We start from the raw sequence: 20,378 nt of genomic DNA on the forward strand, positions 1-20,378 counted from the left end.
CTTCCTATCCTACTGTGGTTAAGCTCACTCACACAAAACGATTGCAGCCACCACATTTTAGGACTGGTAAACAGTAGGGGTGCGCATCTTTACTGGCCTCATGATTATCATGTCAACGATTCAATTCGATTTGATCACGATGCATCACGATTGCAGCGCAAGTGCGCATGGCTTTCATCAAAAAATATTTAAGTACTCCATTTTTTTTTCTATCTGTTCTTTAAAAAAAAAAAAAAAACACACAATAACACTTCCTGCATGTAGCAAAGTCTAAACACAGCATCCAACTTAAAGGAGATGATCAGAGACTGCGGACATGTTACAGGAGATGATCAGAGACAGCAGACATGCTACAGGAGATGATCAGAGACTGCGAATATGCTACAGGAGATGATCAGAGACTGCGGACATGCTACAGGAGATAGTCAGAGACTGCGGACATGCTACAGGAGATGGTCAGAGACTGTGGACATGCTACAGGAGATGGTCAGAGACTGCAGACATGCTACAGGAGATGATCAGAGACTGCGGACATGCTACAGGAGATGATCAGAGACTGCGGACATGCTACAGGAGATTATCAGAGACTGCAGACATGCTACAGGAGATGATCAGAGACAGCAGACATGCTACAGGAGGTGGTCAGAGACTGCGGACATGCTACATGATATGGTCAGAGACTGCGGACATGCTACAGGAGATGGTCAGAGACTGCGGACATAGTACAGGAGATGGTCTATATTTCTCCTCCATACAGTCCCTGCCTGCAGTGAAAATGACTTATCACAGGTGACAGTACATCAGATTTCACGACATGCCCGTACCCGTGTCCCCGGATCACAGCACCCCCCTCCTCCTCTGTACTTACATGCTGCTCTGCGCACAGAGGATGATTGGAGGGAACTTACTTGTGTCATTGCAGCCTTGTAATGAGATGGGCGATCTGCCTGCTCACCACCCCCCGATCTCCATTCCAGCTCTCGTCCATTCTCTCGTCAGCAGGGAATTCTCAGTATTTGTATATGCCGCGCTAATGTGACTGACTGACTGCCCGGGCCCGCCTCTCTCCTCTCTCCACTCTGCTCTCACTTATGACACCAATCCTGGCGTCAGCCCCTCCTGACTTTCTGCTGATCTGATATTTATAGTCAGTGGGCGGGGCTGACGCCAGGAGAGACGTGAGACGTGAGAGCAGAGTGGAGAGAGGAGAGAGGCGGACCGGGCAGTCAGTCACATTAGCGCGGCATATACAAACACTACCCTCCCGCCTTTCTATGATCTGATAGTTACAGTCAGTGGGCGGGGCTGACGCCAGGAGAGACGGCGGCGGCCCCGCCCACTAACTGTAACTATCAGATCATAGAAAGGCGGGAGGGTAGTGTTTGTATATGCCGCGCTAATGTGACAGACGCTAATGTGACAGACGACGGCGGCGTAACGTAAATCAGATCCGCTGACCTATCTGAATCTGGCCCCCTATTTCTATGGTAGGACACATTAAGTTAATCAAGATGATTTGGATGCCTCAATTATTATATTATTTGCATAACTCTCCCTGCTGGATCCCCCTTAAATTTTGTTAATTACCTAATGGTATTTTTAGAGATCTTATTTTGAAAAGAAATCTCTTAGAATCAGGTTAGTATTTCTTCAGTACCCAAAAGATGAGGGAGGTCTCGCACCACTGAACCTTTATTTGCTTACTCCTCCTCAAAGATCTCTTATAAGCTGATCAGATGACTGTTTAACGGACTATGTCCACTTTATGCCCTGGAGTTCTCTGCATACTCTTATGCCGCGTACACACGATCATTTTTCGGGTTGTAAAAAACGACGTTTTTCAGGCTCTAACCAAGGATTCCCTCACGTTAGAGGAATTTCCTCTCATTTTGCATTTTGGCTATGGGACAGGAAGTAAAGGGTAATCTCCCCAATGGGGCACCAATTGTGAAAAAAATTACTGTTATAGGGTTATAACCCTCCCTTGCTCCATTCAAAATGAGAAAAAAATGTTTTGCCTTTGGTTACACTTTAATACTGTATATACATATAAAACATGCATGGATTGCTTCTGTTCATTGGCATGCAGGCTGGTCCCAGTGATATTGAGGATTCGCTGTTGAAACACTGATCCTCAATCAAGTCAATCGCAAGCGGGTGTGAGACCCGTTTTCCGATTGGCAGAATAGAGAAGACTCCTGATTGGCTGCCGAGGAGGAGGGAGGAGACGGGAGCAGCCTTGATGACACAGAGAACGAGAGGCCACAGGAGAACGGGAGGCCGCCAAGCAGGGGAAGATATTTCCCTGACTCTTTTCTGAGGAACACACTTGTCTGTCTATGGTCTCTTCAAGGCTACACAAAGACATAGATTACCCATGATCCATCTGAATCATTGATAATCCTTTGTTCAAAAATTTGATACACATGGAAAAAAAAAACATATTCATGTTTTAACAACAAATGTGTGAGGGTTCCAACTATCTCAACAGATCAATCTATCTAGCGACGGTTACCTAAAAAATATTTATTGTATCAACAAGCTTTCTTAGAAGAATAATTTGGCTGGTTTCAGGTCTGTCTTACGTCAGTGAGAAGCTCAACTCTCATGAGACGTTTCCCCACAAACCATGGTAGACAAATGAGTCATCTTTGAGATTGCTACACTGATTAACTAGCTGTCAGTGAGAAAAGAGATACAATAAATATTCCTCTTCATTTACAATGTACTAACTTATATTGGACTTAGCAAATAATTATATGATTGATAAATCAGCAAGTATTAATATAGACATCACCACTGGACAATGACCTTGTCTTTCAGAGAGAAGACACATTGGCCGGGATTCAGAAAGGACTTACGACGACGTATCTCCAGATACGCCATCGTAAGTCCAAATGAGCGCCGTCGTATCTATGCGCTTATTTAGAAAGGCAGTTACGCCTGAATTTGGCCAAGATACGACCAACGTAAGTCTCTTACGCCGTCGTATCTTGGGTGCATATTTACGCTGGCCGCTAGGGGCGCTTCCGTAGATTTACGCGTCGAATATGCAAATGACCTAGAAACGCCGATTCACAAACGTACTTGTGCCCGTCGGATTTAACTACGCTGTTTACGTAAGGCGTATGTCCGGCGTAAGTTTACCCCTCATAAAGCAGGGGTAAGTCATGTTAAGGTATGGACGTCGGAAACGTCGGAACAGCGTCGTATTTTACGTTGTTTGCGTAAGTCGTACGTGAATGGGGCTGGGCGTAGGTTACATTCACGTCGACAAAGCATTGAGCCGACGTATCTTAGGGAGTATTTGCGACGTGATTCTGAGCATGCGTCATTCGATCGGACATGCATTTACATGGGTCACGCTTCATTACAATACAACACGCCCACTGCCTTGCTACTTTGAATTACGCGGGCTTACGCCGACCCATTTACGATACGCCGACGTAACTTTGGGAGCAAGTGCTTTCTGAATACAGTACTTGCCTCTCAATGTTACGTCAGCGTAGCGCATAGGAGATGCGTTACGCCCGCTCAAAGATACGACAATGTATCTGAATTGTGGCCATTAACTTTAATCAGGGGGGGATTGGATCTAAACTAGTACATAGGAATTTAGGATCCCGGATAGCAAGGATAACCTGCCACAAATTTGTGGCAGTGTTGAATTGTAGGTCTGTTAGCTTGCTGCACATTTTCACTGCCAAGTTGTACACTTGCAGAGCCCTTGAAGCACAAGTTCTAGTTGACACTACATGCTTTGCTAGCAAATTTATCTATAGCAAGACCAAAGTTGCAGTGGTGAGTCTACAGCAAGACCTCTTCAAGTCCACAGCATGAAAATTTAGCCACAGTGACCCCTGTGGTGGGATGACTACTGCACAACATATGAACCAGAACTTGCAGCAGACTTGCAGAATGTTTGCTAAGAAAGTTGATCTGGAGTCATGCAATGCAGACTTGCTGCATATGTTCAACACATTTGTGAAGCTTGGCAAGTCTAGCAATAGCTTAGCAAGTCATTTTCAAAGTTGCAGCACAATTGCTTGCTATCTGGGATGGTTTGTGTATGCAACAGTTCCATCTTTGCTTCATGTACTACAAACATGTCTAAAACAAAAAGTAATATAAATATACAATAAAATATATAGAGCCCTGCCCATATGAACCTACCATGTAGAGTGACCAAGGTACAGAACAATCTGTTTATTAGTGGGAATGCTTAATAAGCATTCCCAGTATTGATATTCGTTTTTTATTATTATTATTCCGTACGTTTTTTGGCTCTGCGTAACTTCGGCATACTTTCAGCTATTGAGACCATTCAACTATTAAAATGTTCGTCTCATTCAGCTAACGATGGGACTTCTTCAAGTTTTTTTGTACTATTTATACTTTTTAAAATATTAAGCTTTTAGACACTTTTTTTTAACATTGAAGTCAATGAGAACATCCTTTTTCCCTTTGAAATCACATGCCCTGCCAAAAGTTTCAGCTCCTTCATACTTTCACTTACAGACACCAAACAAACTTTAAAGCGGTCACAAAATATTCAGGTATCCGGCCATGACTTTTCAGATTGATATCTTTTACGTTTTTTGTGAAAACGCAATTTACGTTTAGCGATTTTTTCAGAAAATATAATCGGTTATAATGTAACCCTATGGAAGGGATTTAGAGTGTGTCATGTGACCTTTAGAGTGGAGATGATTGAAAAAAAAGTTATCTTTAAAAAAAGGGGGAACAAATTGCTCTCACGCCCACAAGATCTACTTGTCATACACAATTTATATATCAAAACATAGCTATGCTTGTCTGGTTTCAGGCAATGTTATCAGTTTTGTGATACGTATTTTATTTTTAGTTCCAGGAGCTTCTAAAGGACAAGAGGGACAAATAAACTCTCAGGCCCCGTACACACGACAGAGTTTCTCGGCAGAATTCACCGAGAAACTCGGTCAAAACCCGGATTCTGCCGAGAAACTCTGTCGTCTGTACAGTTTTGGCTCGATGGAGCCGCCGAGGAACTCGACGAGAAAATAGAGAACATGTTCTCTATTTTCTCGTTGTTCTATGGGAGAAGGCGGCCCGCCGAGCTCCTCGACGGCTTCATCCCAAAACTCGACGAGGAACTCGACGTGCCAAGCACGTCGAGTTCCTCTGTCGTGTGTACGGGGCCTCATTGACACTCATGTTAAAAAGACTTTAAAATGTTTCTGCAAAACACACAAAGACGCTCTTTTCTAAATCGCTGACATGCCCACATTTTTAAGTTTATCAACATAAATTTTATACCAATTTGTTCACAAAAGCCTTGTGTTTCAAACGGTGAAGTCGCTGTATCGATCGCATGTACGGTTGTGAATTTATTAAGTTTTGTTTGAAGGCTTCACTAACTGAATTTGCGTGTGGATGAAAGCGTTTCTAATGGTATGTTGATTCCCTAAATAGCTTTCCTTAACTCAGTGCAGTCCTCCTCCCCCACCTCATGTGGAGAAAGCCTCTTGAGGGGGGAGGGGCGACCAGGCAAGTCAGGACACTCTCTATATTGCAGATAGAGAAAGGAGCTGTGTGATATTAGGCTTTATAAGTACTGAAGGAACACTGCTTGTATGTCCTAAAGATACTGTAGTGGTTATAGTGAATGGCTTTTGTGCGGGCTCAGCAATTCAGCTATTCAGCATTCCCACTCGCATTTTCCTCAGGAAATGCATTGTCTAGTTATGTGATAGTGCCTCTGGAGGAGGAGAAGGAAACAACGCTGGATCAGTAACAAATGTATTTGCTCATATGTAATGTTTGTCTGCAGAGGAACATTTTACAGATGCATTGAGGGATAAGCTAAGCTATTGTCTCAATACAGGAGTCGTCTATTCTTACTTGAATCTTGCTGTGTATTATGTGTATTCCTTCCAGATCTGTGCAATAATCCATTTGAAACTTTGCCTCTGTGCAGAAGCTTCCTGTTATAAAGACCAATCACTGTTGGGCACTCAGCAGGGAAGAATAGCCAGGAACACAGACAGGGGACCAGAGTAGAGGAGGATCGGGCTGTTCTGTACAGAACCATTGCACAGAGTAGGTACAGTAAATGTTTGTTATTTCAAATAAATAAATATGGATTTACAATCACTTTAATAGCAAATCACAAGGTGAGAGGATACAGCAGGGGCTGACTTTTGTCAAATATTTGTGAACTTTACAGTCACCAGAATTTAGATCATTGTGTGATCTTTAAGCCAACATCTTATTTGCGGAAAAAAGATGGCAACTCTGGATGATGCCTAAACAAAAAGTGTACAATTTTTCTTGAAAGGGAAGACTGCACGGAAGTGAGATTGAGTGGCAACAGATATATTTAAGTATTATCTGCATATAAGCGATATTGGAATCCAACCAATAAAGAATATATAATATTGGAATGTTCATTACACAATATAATACTTGCTGATGACAGCCTAAACATCTGACAGATTCATAAAAGGGTGTGTATGTCATCACTGATTGATGTGGGTTTGAAGATATTCACCTTAGCAGAGCACCACAGACACCTGGGATGAGATCTGATACATTCCGAGCAGGATAATGTGTGTACACAGCCATCTGCAATATGACAAAAAGGCACACACATCAGTTATTTGACACAGGTTGTACCTGATTCAAAGTAGATCTAAAGGCTAAATACTTACCTGAGCCCAAACTCAGGCCAGTGCTGTGCATGAGAGCAGCGCCCCTGCTCTATCTCTCCCTCTTCACTGGACTCTGTGGTGCCATTTCTGTCAATCAAATCCAATCAAGAGCCACACTATGTTTGTCAATAGATGCACACAGTGCTGCTGGGGATCAGGCCCACACAAGTACCCCCTAGCGGCTTGCTGGAGGGGGTACTCAAAGAGGGGAGGAGCCAGAAACACCAGCAGGAGACTCCAGAAGAGGAGGATTGGGACCGCTCTGTGCAAAACCATTACACAAAGCAGGTAATTATAACATATTTGTTATTTTAGACATATAAAAACTGAACCTTATAACTTTAAACATCAGCTCCCTGTGCTATTCCTGTGCTAGATACTGAATGCCACATCTAAAAGTGCTTTAGGCTGCAATATCCAAATCAGCAGCTGCAGCAAAAGTATAACCACAGAGAGTGTTGGCCCACTTGCCATATGACTTCGCCCTCCAATGTTCTACGGTTCTCTGTGAGTATAATTGATGATACTGAAATATTCGGAGCCAGTGCTGTACAGCAGCTTTGCATTTTCACGTACCCTGCTGGTCTTCTAAGTAAAACTCAAACCACATTTTTTGTTGGAAGTGGGAATGCTTAATTAAACACCTGCTAGACTCGTATTGCTGTCTTTGTACCATTGAGTGAGTGAGTGAGTAACTTATATAGCGCTACAAATGCGAACTAAATCGCCTCAAGGCGCTTGGCATCCACTTTCGTTCTGTTTAACCCTCAGAATAGGTGGGTCTTGAGTTTTTTTCTGAAGGCCAGGTGATCAATTTCCGTTCAGATATTAGTTGGTAATGTGTTCCACAGTCGAGGTCCTTGGACTGCAAAACGACGTTCTCCTTTGGTCTTATACCGGGCTTTGGGGATTTGTAGTAATTTTTGGTTAGTTAATCGAAGAACTCGATTGGGGTTTTGGTGTTTTATTGGGGAAGTTTCTCTTCACTTCCTGTCCCACAGACATAACTGGCAGTGGGTAGAAGTTTCTCCAAAGTCATGGTCAACCCTGCAATGGGAGTTGTCACCAGGACATGGATTCCCGCTAGGAAATTCTCTACTCCTGCTCCAGTGAAAACCATAAAATGCTAATTTCCTTTTACTTTCTGACCCAGTGATAATGCTAACCATGGCAGTTGGTGAGGGTAAATCTCCCCTGTAGTGGCACAGACAGCAATACAAATTTTCCAACCAAGCTGCTTACAGAAAGTATGCAGATAATCATACTGGAAGAAATATACATTGGTGTTTTCGGGCCCCCAAAACGCATTAGCTGTGCCTTTGATTGTCTCCCTGATCCAATAGGAATAAAGTCATATCTAGACCTTTTAGCAATGGCGTGGTGCTTCAATTTACTATTTTGGTTTTATTATGCTACAAGCCGAGGAAACTGTGGAGATCCTCTGAAGTGCCACCTGCCCGGAAACCAGATCACCAACATCAACGTCATTACATTAAGATAGGATAGCAATACCAATAAGATAACTTCACGGGTCCAGCACTATCTTTACACTCTCAGCAATTCTTACCCGCTCTCCCTTTGTCCAAAACTAAAAAAAAGTTTTGCCTGGTGATGCACTCAAGGAAATAGAGATTCTGCTTCTTTACAATACAGACCACAGGTTTAGAGGAATAATTGCAAGTCCAGTAAAATATTCCCATTGGACAGGTTCCTGGAAATGGCTTTGTAATATGTGGGTGCTGTAGCAACCACCAGCTGGGAGCCGGTATCAACACAAGGTTAAGGCATGTATCTCCAGCACACCATGGATCTTTGAAAAAGCATCCAGAAGTTTCTTGAAGAAATCGCATTATAGCAAACGATTGCAATTTTTTTGCTGTCATGTGATCGCTTTAAAAACTTTTGGACGTTGTTTCAAAAGATTCATGGTGTGCTGGCGATACATGCATAATAGCAACACTCTGACAGAAGGAAACTTTTGTATAAGACATTTGATCCTGTTTTACTAAAAGAAAATGCAAATTAGTAGGGAAATAATGCTATGAAGATAAATGGCAAGCTTACGTTGTAGAGTCATATAAGCGCAAGGATTTAATTTGTTAAGATTGTATATAAACAAAATTTAATGTGACAAGCACAGCCAATACTCACTGAGGTATGAAAGGGACATGTGCTGAAAGAACAGTTCCAAAACACCAGTGTTCTCCGAGCAAGTAAGGCAGGGTAGGTATGGGTATTTGTAATTATACCAAACATGTACATGTGAACCATCTGTACGTTGTGGTGTACTATGTTGAAATAAATGGTGCATGGTGTGCAGGCAACAAACTCAAAATGAATGGACTACTGCAGTGTTTCTCAACTGGGGTGCCACAAGCACAGGACCCAGTTTGCACACTGGATCAATGTCATGAGTTGCCATATTGCAGGCAGCCCAGCCAACCAACACCATAACGACCCATGATGCTCAAGGGCAGTATGCATGGGGTAATTTGTTGCTATGGTGTTGGTGGTCTGTAGGCAGGTGGTGCAAGAGTTGACAGATTTTTCTGTAGTGCACTTCCTCCTGTCTGGATGACTTCCTGTCTAGTCATGTAAACAAGAAGAAGCAGGGTGAGGGAAAGTTTTTTTTGAGGCTTGAATACTACACACGCCAGGATGTAGTTAGCGAAGTACTGGATGATGTTCCCCTAGGAGGGACCCTTGAATGGGTGAAGGATTTGGAGTATTTCCTGTATAGACTGTATGGGACATCAAAGTTTAAGCTGGAAGAGTGTACCACAACAACTAGATAGAAGGCTTATCAAGAATGTTCTACAATATATTTGTATACCATTATTTGGAATGAAGAACTGTTCTGTAATTCTAGTATAGTTTTCATGGTTTGTGTTCAATAGATGAAGAAGTGTGAGTACTGTATGTGAAGGAGGAGCAGCCAACTCAGGTTGGGCGTAGCGGTGGCCAGGAAATAGAGAGTCTGCTGCACCCACCTGGGCAGATTGTGGGCATGACCACCCGTTTGCGCTAGAGAAGCCCACTACTCACTTCATGGGGCCCACCTAGCACACGGAGGTAACCCAGGTTCACTCAACGGCCATGAGTAACAACTAGAGCCCTCGTAGATTTGTGCATCTGCTGCCATCCGCACACATGCTGTGCCAGAAACATGGAGCTGAAATGTAAAGCTCACTTATCACGCTCCTGGTCTGTCTACCTCTCTGCTCAAAATGTGCACCTCACTGTCCTCAAAAGAATGTCCCCTTTTCTTTATGGTGTAGGTAAACCGCTGAGTTTACCCTCCTATGTTGGGCCTTAAAGGGGTTGTAAAGGTTTGTTTTTTATTTTCTAAATAGGTTCTTTTAAGCTAGTGCATTGTGCATCACTAACCTTTTCCTTCGATTTCCCTTCTAAATGTTTTTTTTCTTTGTTTTCTTTGTCTGAATTTCTCACTTCCTGTTCCTCCTCAGTAAGCTGTTCTGGCTGACTAACCCCCATGGATGACGAGGGCAAGCTTACTGAGGAGAAACAGGAAGTGATAAATTCAGACAAAGAAAAAAAAACATTTAGAAGGGAAATTGAAGGAAAAGGTAAGTGAACCAACAATGCACTAGCTTAAAGCAGGGCTGTCAAACTCAATTTGAGATGGGTAAGGGGGGGGGGGGCAGAGAAGAGCCTCTCTGCGGTTGCAAAGAGAAGTGCAGGATCTGGCGAAGGAGTTCTGTCTTCCTCTCTTCTGCTTAGACAAGATGGGGCAGAGAGGAAGGGGTTGCTGCAGCTGCAGGAGAGAAGCGTGAGGGCCACATAAAAGAGCCTGGAGGGCCCGGATTCGGCCCGCCGGCCTTGTGTTTGACATCTGTGGCCTAAAGGTTGTAAAACTGATGATTATAAGTGAAGATAGAGGGTGCTAGATACCATACATAATTAGCAATTAATTAGTGTAAAGTGCCAAAACAACTGATCAACCACCTGATTAGAAAAATGGATGATACTTAAACAAACATGTGCGAAGATATGTAACAATAAAGTTAAATAACAATAAAAATTAAAGTCCCAAAATATTGCAGACAGCGCTGCGCATTTAGTGATAAATGTGATTCAATGCGATCAAATATAAAGAGTCTTTATAGTCCCAATATTATAAAGAAAATTTTCCAATCATCTTCAGTTAAAGTGATCTTCTTAAAGAGAAAAAGTGCCACCACCACACTTATAATCTTCAATTCGCTTCAATTCAGGACGCCCCCCTGAAGACGTTCTAATAACGAAACATACGTCGGAGGCGGTCCTGGTCACGTGACGTCCCCCCGCTCTGTGGTGTCGACAGCGAGGTTTCTATGGTGGTGTGACGGCGGCAGCTTCCTCCCCCTGAGCCTGAAATTTGAACCGCAGATTGGCGGTAGCAGGTCTACAGCCTCAGTGCCGGGTGGGCACCCTTTGAAGTAAGAGGCCATTTGGCTGTTTCCATGTTTTTAATGATTTTTTAATTAAAACGTTATCACGCTATTGGCATCTTCCTGGCTTTCTTCTTTTGCATATACATCCCATTTGGAGCTCCTGGATCTATTATCGTTTTGTCCATATCTTCATGTGCGCAGGCACAATCCTGCATAAGCTTGTATGACTATCTTTTTCATTAAAGTGGTCAACAGGCTCTGGTAAGAGCATTATATTTACAAAGCACCTTGGGTGGAATTGAAGATTATAAGTGTGGTGGTGGCACTTTTTCTCTTTAAGAAGATCACTTTAACTGAAGATGATTGGAAATTTTTCTTTATAATATTGGGACTATAAAGACTCTTTATATTTGATCGCATTGAATCACATTTATCACTAAATGCGCAGCGCTGTCTGCAATATTTTGGGACTTTAATTTTTATTGTTATTTAACTTTATTGTTACATATCTTCGCACATGTTTGTTTAAGTATCATCCATTTTCTAATCAGGTGGTTGATCAGTTGTTTTGGCACTTTACACTAATTAATTGCTAATTATGTATGGTATCTAGCGCTCTCTATCTTCATTTATAACGTTCACAATCCAGCATTGTCTATGAGGAGCAGCTTTTTTGCTATTTTATATATTTTTTATGTATTCTTTAGGTAAATAGGCGCGGAATTTTTTGATATTTTACACTGTAAAACTGATGAAGCTAAAGTCTGAGAAAGTGAAAAAGGTTGATTTGAACCAGGGGCGGACTGACAACTCATGGGGCCCCCGGGCAATAGGAGATTATGGGGCCCCCAGGCAATAGGACATTATGGGGCCCCCAGGCAATAGATTATGGGGCCACACAGTATACACACACACACATACAGTATGCATACACAGTATACACACACAGACACACAATACAGACACACAGTAAACACACACACACACACACAGTATACATACACACACTGAGAAGGTACTGTAGAGGTCGGGCAGCTATAATCTTGGGATTTTTAGACCAAAAGAATGTCGGTAAGTTACATTTCAGGGACAGATGTAAAAAAACACAGATTTTCACATACTGTCCCTGGTTTTATTGAGGCTGGCAATCCTGATGGGGCCTCTTAGTGGCATGGGGCCCTCGAGCAGTGCCCGAATGGTCAGTCCGCCCCTGATCGGAACTGATGTCATTGAGATCTGTGGCACAACCATTAATTGTATCCCAAGTATTCATTAGCTCAAATCACATTCATTAAAAAAAAAAAATACATGTTCTTTTCCATTCTGCCATTTAAAGTAGGTGTAAACCTCACTGAATGAAACTTAGTGTAGTTTTATAAAGCAAATGCAAAGAATATGTATAGCTGGGGGGAAGGGGACAGTAAAAGCTCCTCCTTTGCTCAGTGGATTTTCTGGTACCACATCCTCTAATGCTACATTTGCACACATTTTATAGGGAGTTTTATAATGCACTGTGCTCTCTGCAGAAATTTAGCTTTTCAAGGCTAATTTGGTGGAATTGAAGCCATGCAAAGGAGAACAAGGAGGAGAAGAAGAAAAGTAGTCACAATCTGCAAACACTTTTTTAAAGAGTACGCATTAGGCCTCGTACACACGACCGAACATGTCTGCTGAAACTAGTCCGCGGACCAGTTTCCGCGGACATGTTCGGTCGTCTGTACGGCTGACCGGACCGTATTCCCGACCGAGCGGACAGGTTTCCAGCGGACAAATGTTTCTTAGCATGCTATGAAACATGTCCGCTGGAAGCCTGTGCGTCGGACATGTTCGGTCGTCTGTACGACTCACCGGACATGTCCGCTCGGCCGAAAGCCCTTGCATGCGTCAAAGTGATTCGACGCATGCGTGGAAGCATTGACCTTCCAGTGTCGCGCACATCGCCGCGTCATTGTCTCTGCGACGGCGCGGCCACGTCACCGCGTTCGCTGTCCGCGGGGAATTTGGTCTAATGGTTTGTACAGCCATCAGACCAAAATCCGGCAGCGGACATGTCCGATGAAAACGGTCCGGCGGACCGTTTTCATCGGACAGTCCGACCGTGTGTACAAGGCCTTTCTTGATAATTTTACTGGAGTAAACATGCTGAAGAAATTTCGCCAGTCCAGGGAACTAATTATGGCACTGTATATAGAACTGAATATTTTTCTTTTGAGCCTATCACACAGCGCAGTCATGTGATTCCAGCCCACAGGATATGACATCATGCAATAAAATGCAGACGGCTTTCATTAGATAAATACCGTACATTTTATAGTAATAAAGCATGCTTTATTTTACAAACTTTTTTTGATGAATTGCAAAAAAAAATCTGAAAAATGCAATACGTATCGTATCAAATTCTAAAGTGGTAAATATTGTTTAGTGAATTGAGCCCTGTATCTCATAACACATTCACATCTTGACGCTGTGGCTTACTACAATTAATGTCTCAGCAAACCTTTTTGTCTCAGCAAACCTTATTTTTTACTTAAATGTTAAAGTACTATGTGACCCATATGGAAATCCTCCACATACCAAAACTGAGACGCCGCTTTGTCATACACTGCTCTCAACACCTGTGTCTTCCTCATTCTCACACATATCTCTACCCACTCTGTCTCACACACGGACATCAATGTCTCATGCGGTTAAAGCTACAGCAGATAATAAAGATTATTTCCCCTTTTCAAAAGGGGAAACAAGTATTGTTCACATACTGCTAAGCAACCAACGCTTTTGGCAACTGTTTCAAAAATAAGTTTCCCACAGGCTCAAAAAAGATGTAGTAACGTGTAGTCTAGCCACAAGTTTTACAGTGCCACAAAAGCTGGACTAACTTCAGCTTAAAGCTGAATTCTAGGTTTGGATTTTTTTTTGCATAGCTACTTTGGTTTAGTTTGGACCAATGTGAATATGCATATTCCATACCTAGCTGATTCCTATGGAAGTGGAGAATGTCTGTTGCGGTCTCTGCTACTATAGCAATCTTCGCTGTCTTTTGGGTCCGCTGCCAAGTGGCTGTCCTGCTGCATAGTAACCCCAGAAGGTTGCTAACTCGGCATGGGTGCCATTTAAAGAACGCTTTGCATTTTCTCAGTGTATGCAAAGCATTCTCTGATAGGACAAAGTGGTGGTGACATTACATTCTCCCGCTTTCCAATTAGAGAACACCTTGTATTCACTGAGAAAAATGCAAGGCGTCCTCTTAACCACTTAAAGGGTCACTAAAGGAAAAAACATTTTTGGCTGAAATGACTGTTTATTGGGTATAGAGACATAAAAGTTAACTGATTCCTTTTAAAAATGATTAAAAATTGAATTTAATCTATCATATAATGTGCCTCTAGTTGACTTTCGGTTTTAAAAGGTACATACATGAAGTTCCGGGTGAGAGGTGAGTCGGGAAGACTAACAGAACAAAAACAAACAAATCCAGGGCAGTGTTTTGTTTTTAAAATGAATCTGATTGGTTTTGAGGACACAGTAATGACAGCTTAACCACCGTGAAAATCTCCCAGTATGATGGTTATAAGGAAACAGGCAACCAGGAAGTGTGGAGATCACAGCAGAATTACAGCTACTAAAACAAACAATGAGGACATGAAACCAGTAAGGTAAAGGAAGCTATTTAGCTTAAAAAATGTTTTCCTTTAGTGACCCTTTAAGGACCAGAAGGATTTGCTCCCTTAACCACTTGCCGACCAGCCACCGCAGTTTTACTGTAGCAGAATGGCACGGCTGGGCGAAACGACGTTACCTAACGTCGTTTCGCTTTTTGGCAACTAGGGGTGTGCGCCCGCATCATGTACACGGAGTCGATGTGGGCGCAATGATCGCCGGGCACCTGCGATCGCTCGTGACCTGTTTTTGCAAGGGCGGACAGAATTGGAATTTTAACTTTCTTGCTTTTGCATAAATATCCCCTTGAAGGGGCAAGCAGGAGAGTCAGGACGCTCTCTACGTTGCAGATAGAGAAAGGAGCTGTGTGTTAGTGGGTGTCCTGACTCTCCTGCTCGAGAGTCAGGACAATGAAAAACTGTGATGCCAGAATACAGTGTCACTGACACTGTTTGTGAAAATCATACTGTTCTGCAACAGTATATAGAGCTTAGAGTGAGGCCTTGTACACACGACCGAACATGTCCGCTGAAACTGGTCCGCGGACCAGTTTCCGCGGACATGTCCGACCGTGTGTAGGGCCTAGCGGACAGTTTTCCGGCCTATTGGACAGGTTTCCAGCGGACAAAAGTTTCTTAGCACGCTAAGAAACTTGTCCGCTGGAAACCTGTCCGTCGGACATTTCCGCTGGTTAGTACGTCTAACCAGCGGACCAAAATCCCGCGCATGCGTCAAATTGATTTGATGCATGCGTGGAAGCATTGCACTTCCGTGTTTGAGAACGTCGGTGTCTTCTACGTCACCGCGTTCTCTGTCTGTGGTGTGTACACACATCAGACCAAAAGCTCCCAGCAGACATGTCCGATGAAAACAGTCCGCGGACCGTTTTCATCAGACATGTTCGGTCGTGTGTACAAGGCCTGACTCTAAACTCTGGTTAAAAAAAAAAGGAACATTTTCAAGTAAGCTTCTTCTTTTTTTTTTTAACTGATTTATTATAAATAGGTCTATAGCTGTGGAAATAGATCTGCAGCATTGTCAACATCTGCTTCTGGTGTTGGCTTGGAAATCTGGTTTGGCTTTGCTTTTGATGCAGTCATCTTTTTTAGCTGGGCAACACCTTTGTGCAGTTCTGTGAAAGCTTTGTTGACTTTGCTCACTTTGTCATTGTTGGAGACATTGATTTTCTTTAGTGTGGACTTTACTGGTTTGGCTTTGCTTTTGGATTTTATACTCCTACCGTTTGTGACATGAAATACATTACTTAGTTTCTGTAATTTTCCTTTGCTTTTGGCCATTGTTTACAAGTTCTTCTAGCATGTGGACTCTCAAGTAAGCATTCTTAACTTAAATCAGTGGTGACCCATCCATAAGGGGCACACGGGTGCCTCCCCCCATCCATGCGTCCAGCCCCTAATCTACATGCAGGGGGCATGGATTCCAATGGGGGGGGTTTGATGCACATGATTAGAGCCGGAGGCTCTAATAGGCTTCAAAATTGTGACACTAGCAAATTATTATTCGCTAGTGTCACACTACTTATTTTCCCGGCCAATCATTACCCGATTGGCCGAAATCTAAAGCTACACTGGTCCGTCAGGAGGAGGAGGGAGAGGACGCGAGGAGACGAAGGGGAAGCTTGCCGGGCACCCGTCCGTCGCCCAGAGGGAAGCCCGAGGAGAAGCTATGCTGGCTGGCGGGAGGAAGAGGGAGGAGATGTGAGGAGAGGAGATGCAGCGGAACACGGTTGCCCAGAGGGAAGCCTGGGGTAAGTGTTGCGGTCTGGTGACCGACCAACCGGGGGGGGGGTGGCTGGCTGTGTACTGTTACCCCCCCCCCAAAAGTACCATCTATTACCGTCTACTGCTCTTAGACTCCTCCAATTCTCCATTTTAGTTTGCTTTTGTGATCTGACTTCCTGTTGGAGGGTGGCAATGTTCTTTCTTTAGGATTCCATTGTATGTAGGAACATTACCACCCTCTCTTGGTTGCTCCTAAGATGGATTAAGACTATGAGTTAAGAAATTCTGCTCTTTAATGTATTTACAACTTTATTTACTAAATGTTATTGGGTAGCAGGTCTGTGACAAAATATTTCAATAACACTCAAATAATTCCTGATGTGATATCACATGGAAAGCAAAATTGGAACTTCATAAATGTGATAACTGATGTCAATGGAGAGGACACATCGACCCTAAACAATATAATTTTTGATGTACACACACATACACACACTGAGGCTACCACAAGTTTACAAAATAGTCAAAAAAGTGGCAAACAGTACTAATCAAGGCAGGCTTATGGCTGCTGTAAGTTTATTGCACTTGGTTCATGTACATGAAAAGCCTCCATCTTCAGTTTGTCTGGGCTTTTCATGTGCAAGTACCAGGGCCGCCTATAAGGCCTTGTACACACGACCGGATTATCCTATGAAAACGGTCCGCCGGACCGTTTCCATTGGACATATCCGCTGCCGGATTTTGGTCTGATGGTTGTACACACCATCAGACCAAAATCCCAGCGGAAAACATACGCGGTGACGTGTCCGCGATGATGACGCGGCGACGTGCGTGACCCTGGAAGGTAAATACTTCCACGCATGCGTCAAATCACTTCGACGCATGCGAGGGATGGCGGCCGGTCGGACAAGTCCGGTGAGTCTGTACAGACGACTGGATTTGTCCGACGGACAGGTTTCCAGCGGACAGATTTCTTAGCATGCTAAGAAATTTTTGTCCGCTGGAAAACGGTCGGCTGGACAAATGTCCGCCGGAAAACTGTCCGATAGGCCGTACACACGACCGGATTTGTCTGCTGGAACTGGTCCGCGGACAAATCTCAGCAGACAGATCCGGTCGTGTGTACGGGGCCTCAGGCAGTACAGCCACCCCTCCTGTACTGGGCCAGGGCCCCATCAGTTCAAAAGAAGGGCCCAGGCCTCTGTTGAGCAGAAGGTTCGGCTGTACTGTCTTATTGCCGGCACTGATCCTCTTCTACCTCCCCCTGCAGCACTACCAGCTTCTTCTCTTACTTTACCCTTTCAGCTGCACTGCAGGGGGATTGGTTCTAACACATGCACCCCTTCTACCTACTTTATGGGCCCCCCTGCGTGTCCCATTTTTCCACAGTGCTGCCGGCTTCCCTCCTCTCCTGCTGGCAGCTGCTGTGGGCACACAAGGTGGTGTTTTATGATGGAGAATGGTGGGAAGGGACTGGTAAATATGTAATTTACCGGCCCATTCCTTTCTTGAATGAACACAGTGAGCGCTCAGTACCACTCACTTCTCTGTTCATTCATCATTGAAGCATAGGTAACTGTGTTTACTTTGCTTCAGTTTGTGAATGAGCAGGAAGCCTCAGAGGGCTTCCTATTAATTCACCTGTGCAGCTGAGGCTACAGAGAAAGGGACTGACAAATGTATGTCCTCAGTCACTTTTGGACGGGGGAAGGGGTCCCTGTCAGGTAGGCTGTATGGGGCAGCCCTGGCAAGTACCATAGGGAGTCTTGAGGTCAGCTGTTGTCAGTTCATTTAATGGTTATATGGGTTCCACGTTCTGTGCTCTCAATGTGTACACTAGGATTGAACATTGTGGAGATGTATAAGAAGGGCTTATATGGTTCTTTGGTATGTCCAGAGACATGCAGGGCAGTTTGTTTGGAGTGCAGTATTTTGCCCTTTTTAACTATAAAATTTACATTGGTGTTCAGTGGCTTGGGGAAGCACTCTGGTCTATAGAGGCCACTGAAAGCACAACGGGAATAGCTTCAGCCCCAGGCTCTAAGAAGTCTAAAAAAAAGTGGGCTAATTATTACTTTTGTGTTATCTGCCTAAAACTTGTTCTCTTTTTTTCTCGTCAAGTTCCTCGACAGTTTCCTCGATGAAAAACATACACACGACCGTTTTCCTCGGCAAAAAAAGCTCTGCCACCAATTTTCTTGATGGATTCTGTCGAGGAAAACGGTTGTGTGTATGAGGCCTAAGGCTACGTTTTACACTAGCCTGCGTGTTAAAATGCAATGTTTTACCGGGCAGGCTAGTACAGTGCTGGCTCCATGTTTCAGTGTGTTTTCTTTTGTTATTGGAAGTGTCATAGTGATAAGTTATTCATTTCACAGAACAGCAGTGTTGTGCGTTGCGTTGCATTCGGTGCCATCCAGTGCGCTGCACAGCGCCGCGTATCACACCAGCAGTTGTTTCAAATGCGTTGTGACCTGGGCTTATCCAGGGTGGAAAAACGCAGGTCACGACAAATAGTGTCAACAAGCCCTTAAGGGGTGTAAAGTATGGAAAATGTAGCAGAAAACTAATTTCATTCTTTGTAACGTTCACTTTATCTCATCTCTATATATGACAGCCCCATCAGAAACATACAGGTGTTTGTGGTTACCCTCAATCCGAAGAATAAAAACAGATACCGTTTTTTGTTAACACGTTGCATTCAGAGCGACTTTTTGCGTAATTTCCTTTAGACTTGGAGCACAATGCAGAGGGTTTAGTTTGTTTCATGTCTGCCCAGTTGGTAATAAACCACAATAATCATAGTTTTTAATTAAATTTAAAGCAAAATGCTTTTAATGAAATAAGAACTTTCAGTAGCCTAATAATAAGATTTACATAATTCTCTGACAGCTAAACATAGTTTTATTCCACATCATTGAAAATGTGGAGCTACCTGGAGACCTTCTGTACACTACCCAAGCTATACCAAAGTAATATGACCCTATAACCACTTCAGCCCCTGAATATTTGGCTGCTCAATGACCAGGCCATTTTTTGCGATACGGCACTAAGTCGCTTTAAATGACAAATGCGCGGCCGTGCGACGCTGTCCCCAAACAAAATTGACATCCTTTTTTCCCCCACAAATAGAGCTTTCTTTTAATGGTATTTGATCACCTCTGCGGTGTTTATTTTTTTGCGCTATAAACAAAAAAAGAGCGACAATATCTTTTACTAGATATACCACTCTAATTTGTTCATGGAAGAAGTGGATGATTTTTGCATATTGTTGATTTGCTATTTGCTATATTGTAGGACTAACCATTTCATTTACAGATCCTGCTGCTATTCTGAGAGAGCACCACTAGTACTGTTTTATAATTATTACATGCTTACAATGCTGTATCCAAGGCCCAGGCCTAGGGCAGCACTTTGCAGGGGGGCAGCACGGAAAGAGTCCCCGCCGGCTTGTGCTACACCAGGGATAAGCAATTATCGGACCTCCAGCTGTTGCAAAATTACAAGTCCCATCATGCCTCTGCCTCTGGGTGTCATGCTTGTAACTGTCAGTCTTGCTTTGCCTCATGGGATTTGTAGTTCTGCAACAGCTGGAGGTCCGCTAATTACATATCCCTGTGCTACACTGTTAGTGTAGTGCCAGTCTAATGGGGCTGACTGGGCTGAAAGGCAAATTAGTCTAGCGCCCCCATAAAGCGACCACGCTGCTTCCAGTATGCGGGCAGCCGGCATTACGCAACTGTGGGGGGGGGTGCTGCTTCTAATTTTGACTCTCCTATCATCCTGGACCACAAACCTTCCTCACTGTGCTATATGTTTTTTGCTGCCCCATTAGTTAAAACTTCTTAGTCCACTCCATAAAATTATCAGAAATTTGTGCTTAAAGTAGAACTATA

The 20,378-nt window shown here is 43.5% G+C and overlaps 2 protein-coding genes across 2 annotated transcripts in view; both read right to left on the reverse strand.

Moving 5' to 3' along the window:
* The window catches only part of ITGB7 (integrin subunit beta 7), an 89,345-nt gene that overhangs the window by 56,200 nt on the left and 12,767 nt on the right, over positions 1–20,378 (reverse strand). The window contains exon 3 of the mRNA XM_040340677.1: positions 6,530–6,603. Within this exon, the coding sequence (XP_040196611.1) occupies positions 6,530–6,603 (74 nt within the window). The remainder of the gene's footprint in view (positions 1–6,529; positions 6,604–20,378) is intronic.
* On the reverse strand, positions 15,748–16,053 carry LOC120929313 (ribosomal biogenesis factor-like). The gene has a single exon (XM_040340678.1). The coding sequence runs from the start codon at positions 16,036–16,038 to the stop codon at positions 15,748–15,750; it is 291 nt and encodes a 96-aa protein (XP_040196612.1). The 5' UTR covers positions 16,039–16,053.

The sequence above is a fragment of the Rana temporaria genome, chromosome 2 (assembly GCF_905171775.1).
Source record: "Rana temporaria chromosome 2, aRanTem1.1, whole genome shotgun sequence".
Classification (NCBI taxonomy): Eukaryota; Metazoa; Chordata; class Amphibia; order Anura; family Ranidae; genus Rana; species Rana temporaria.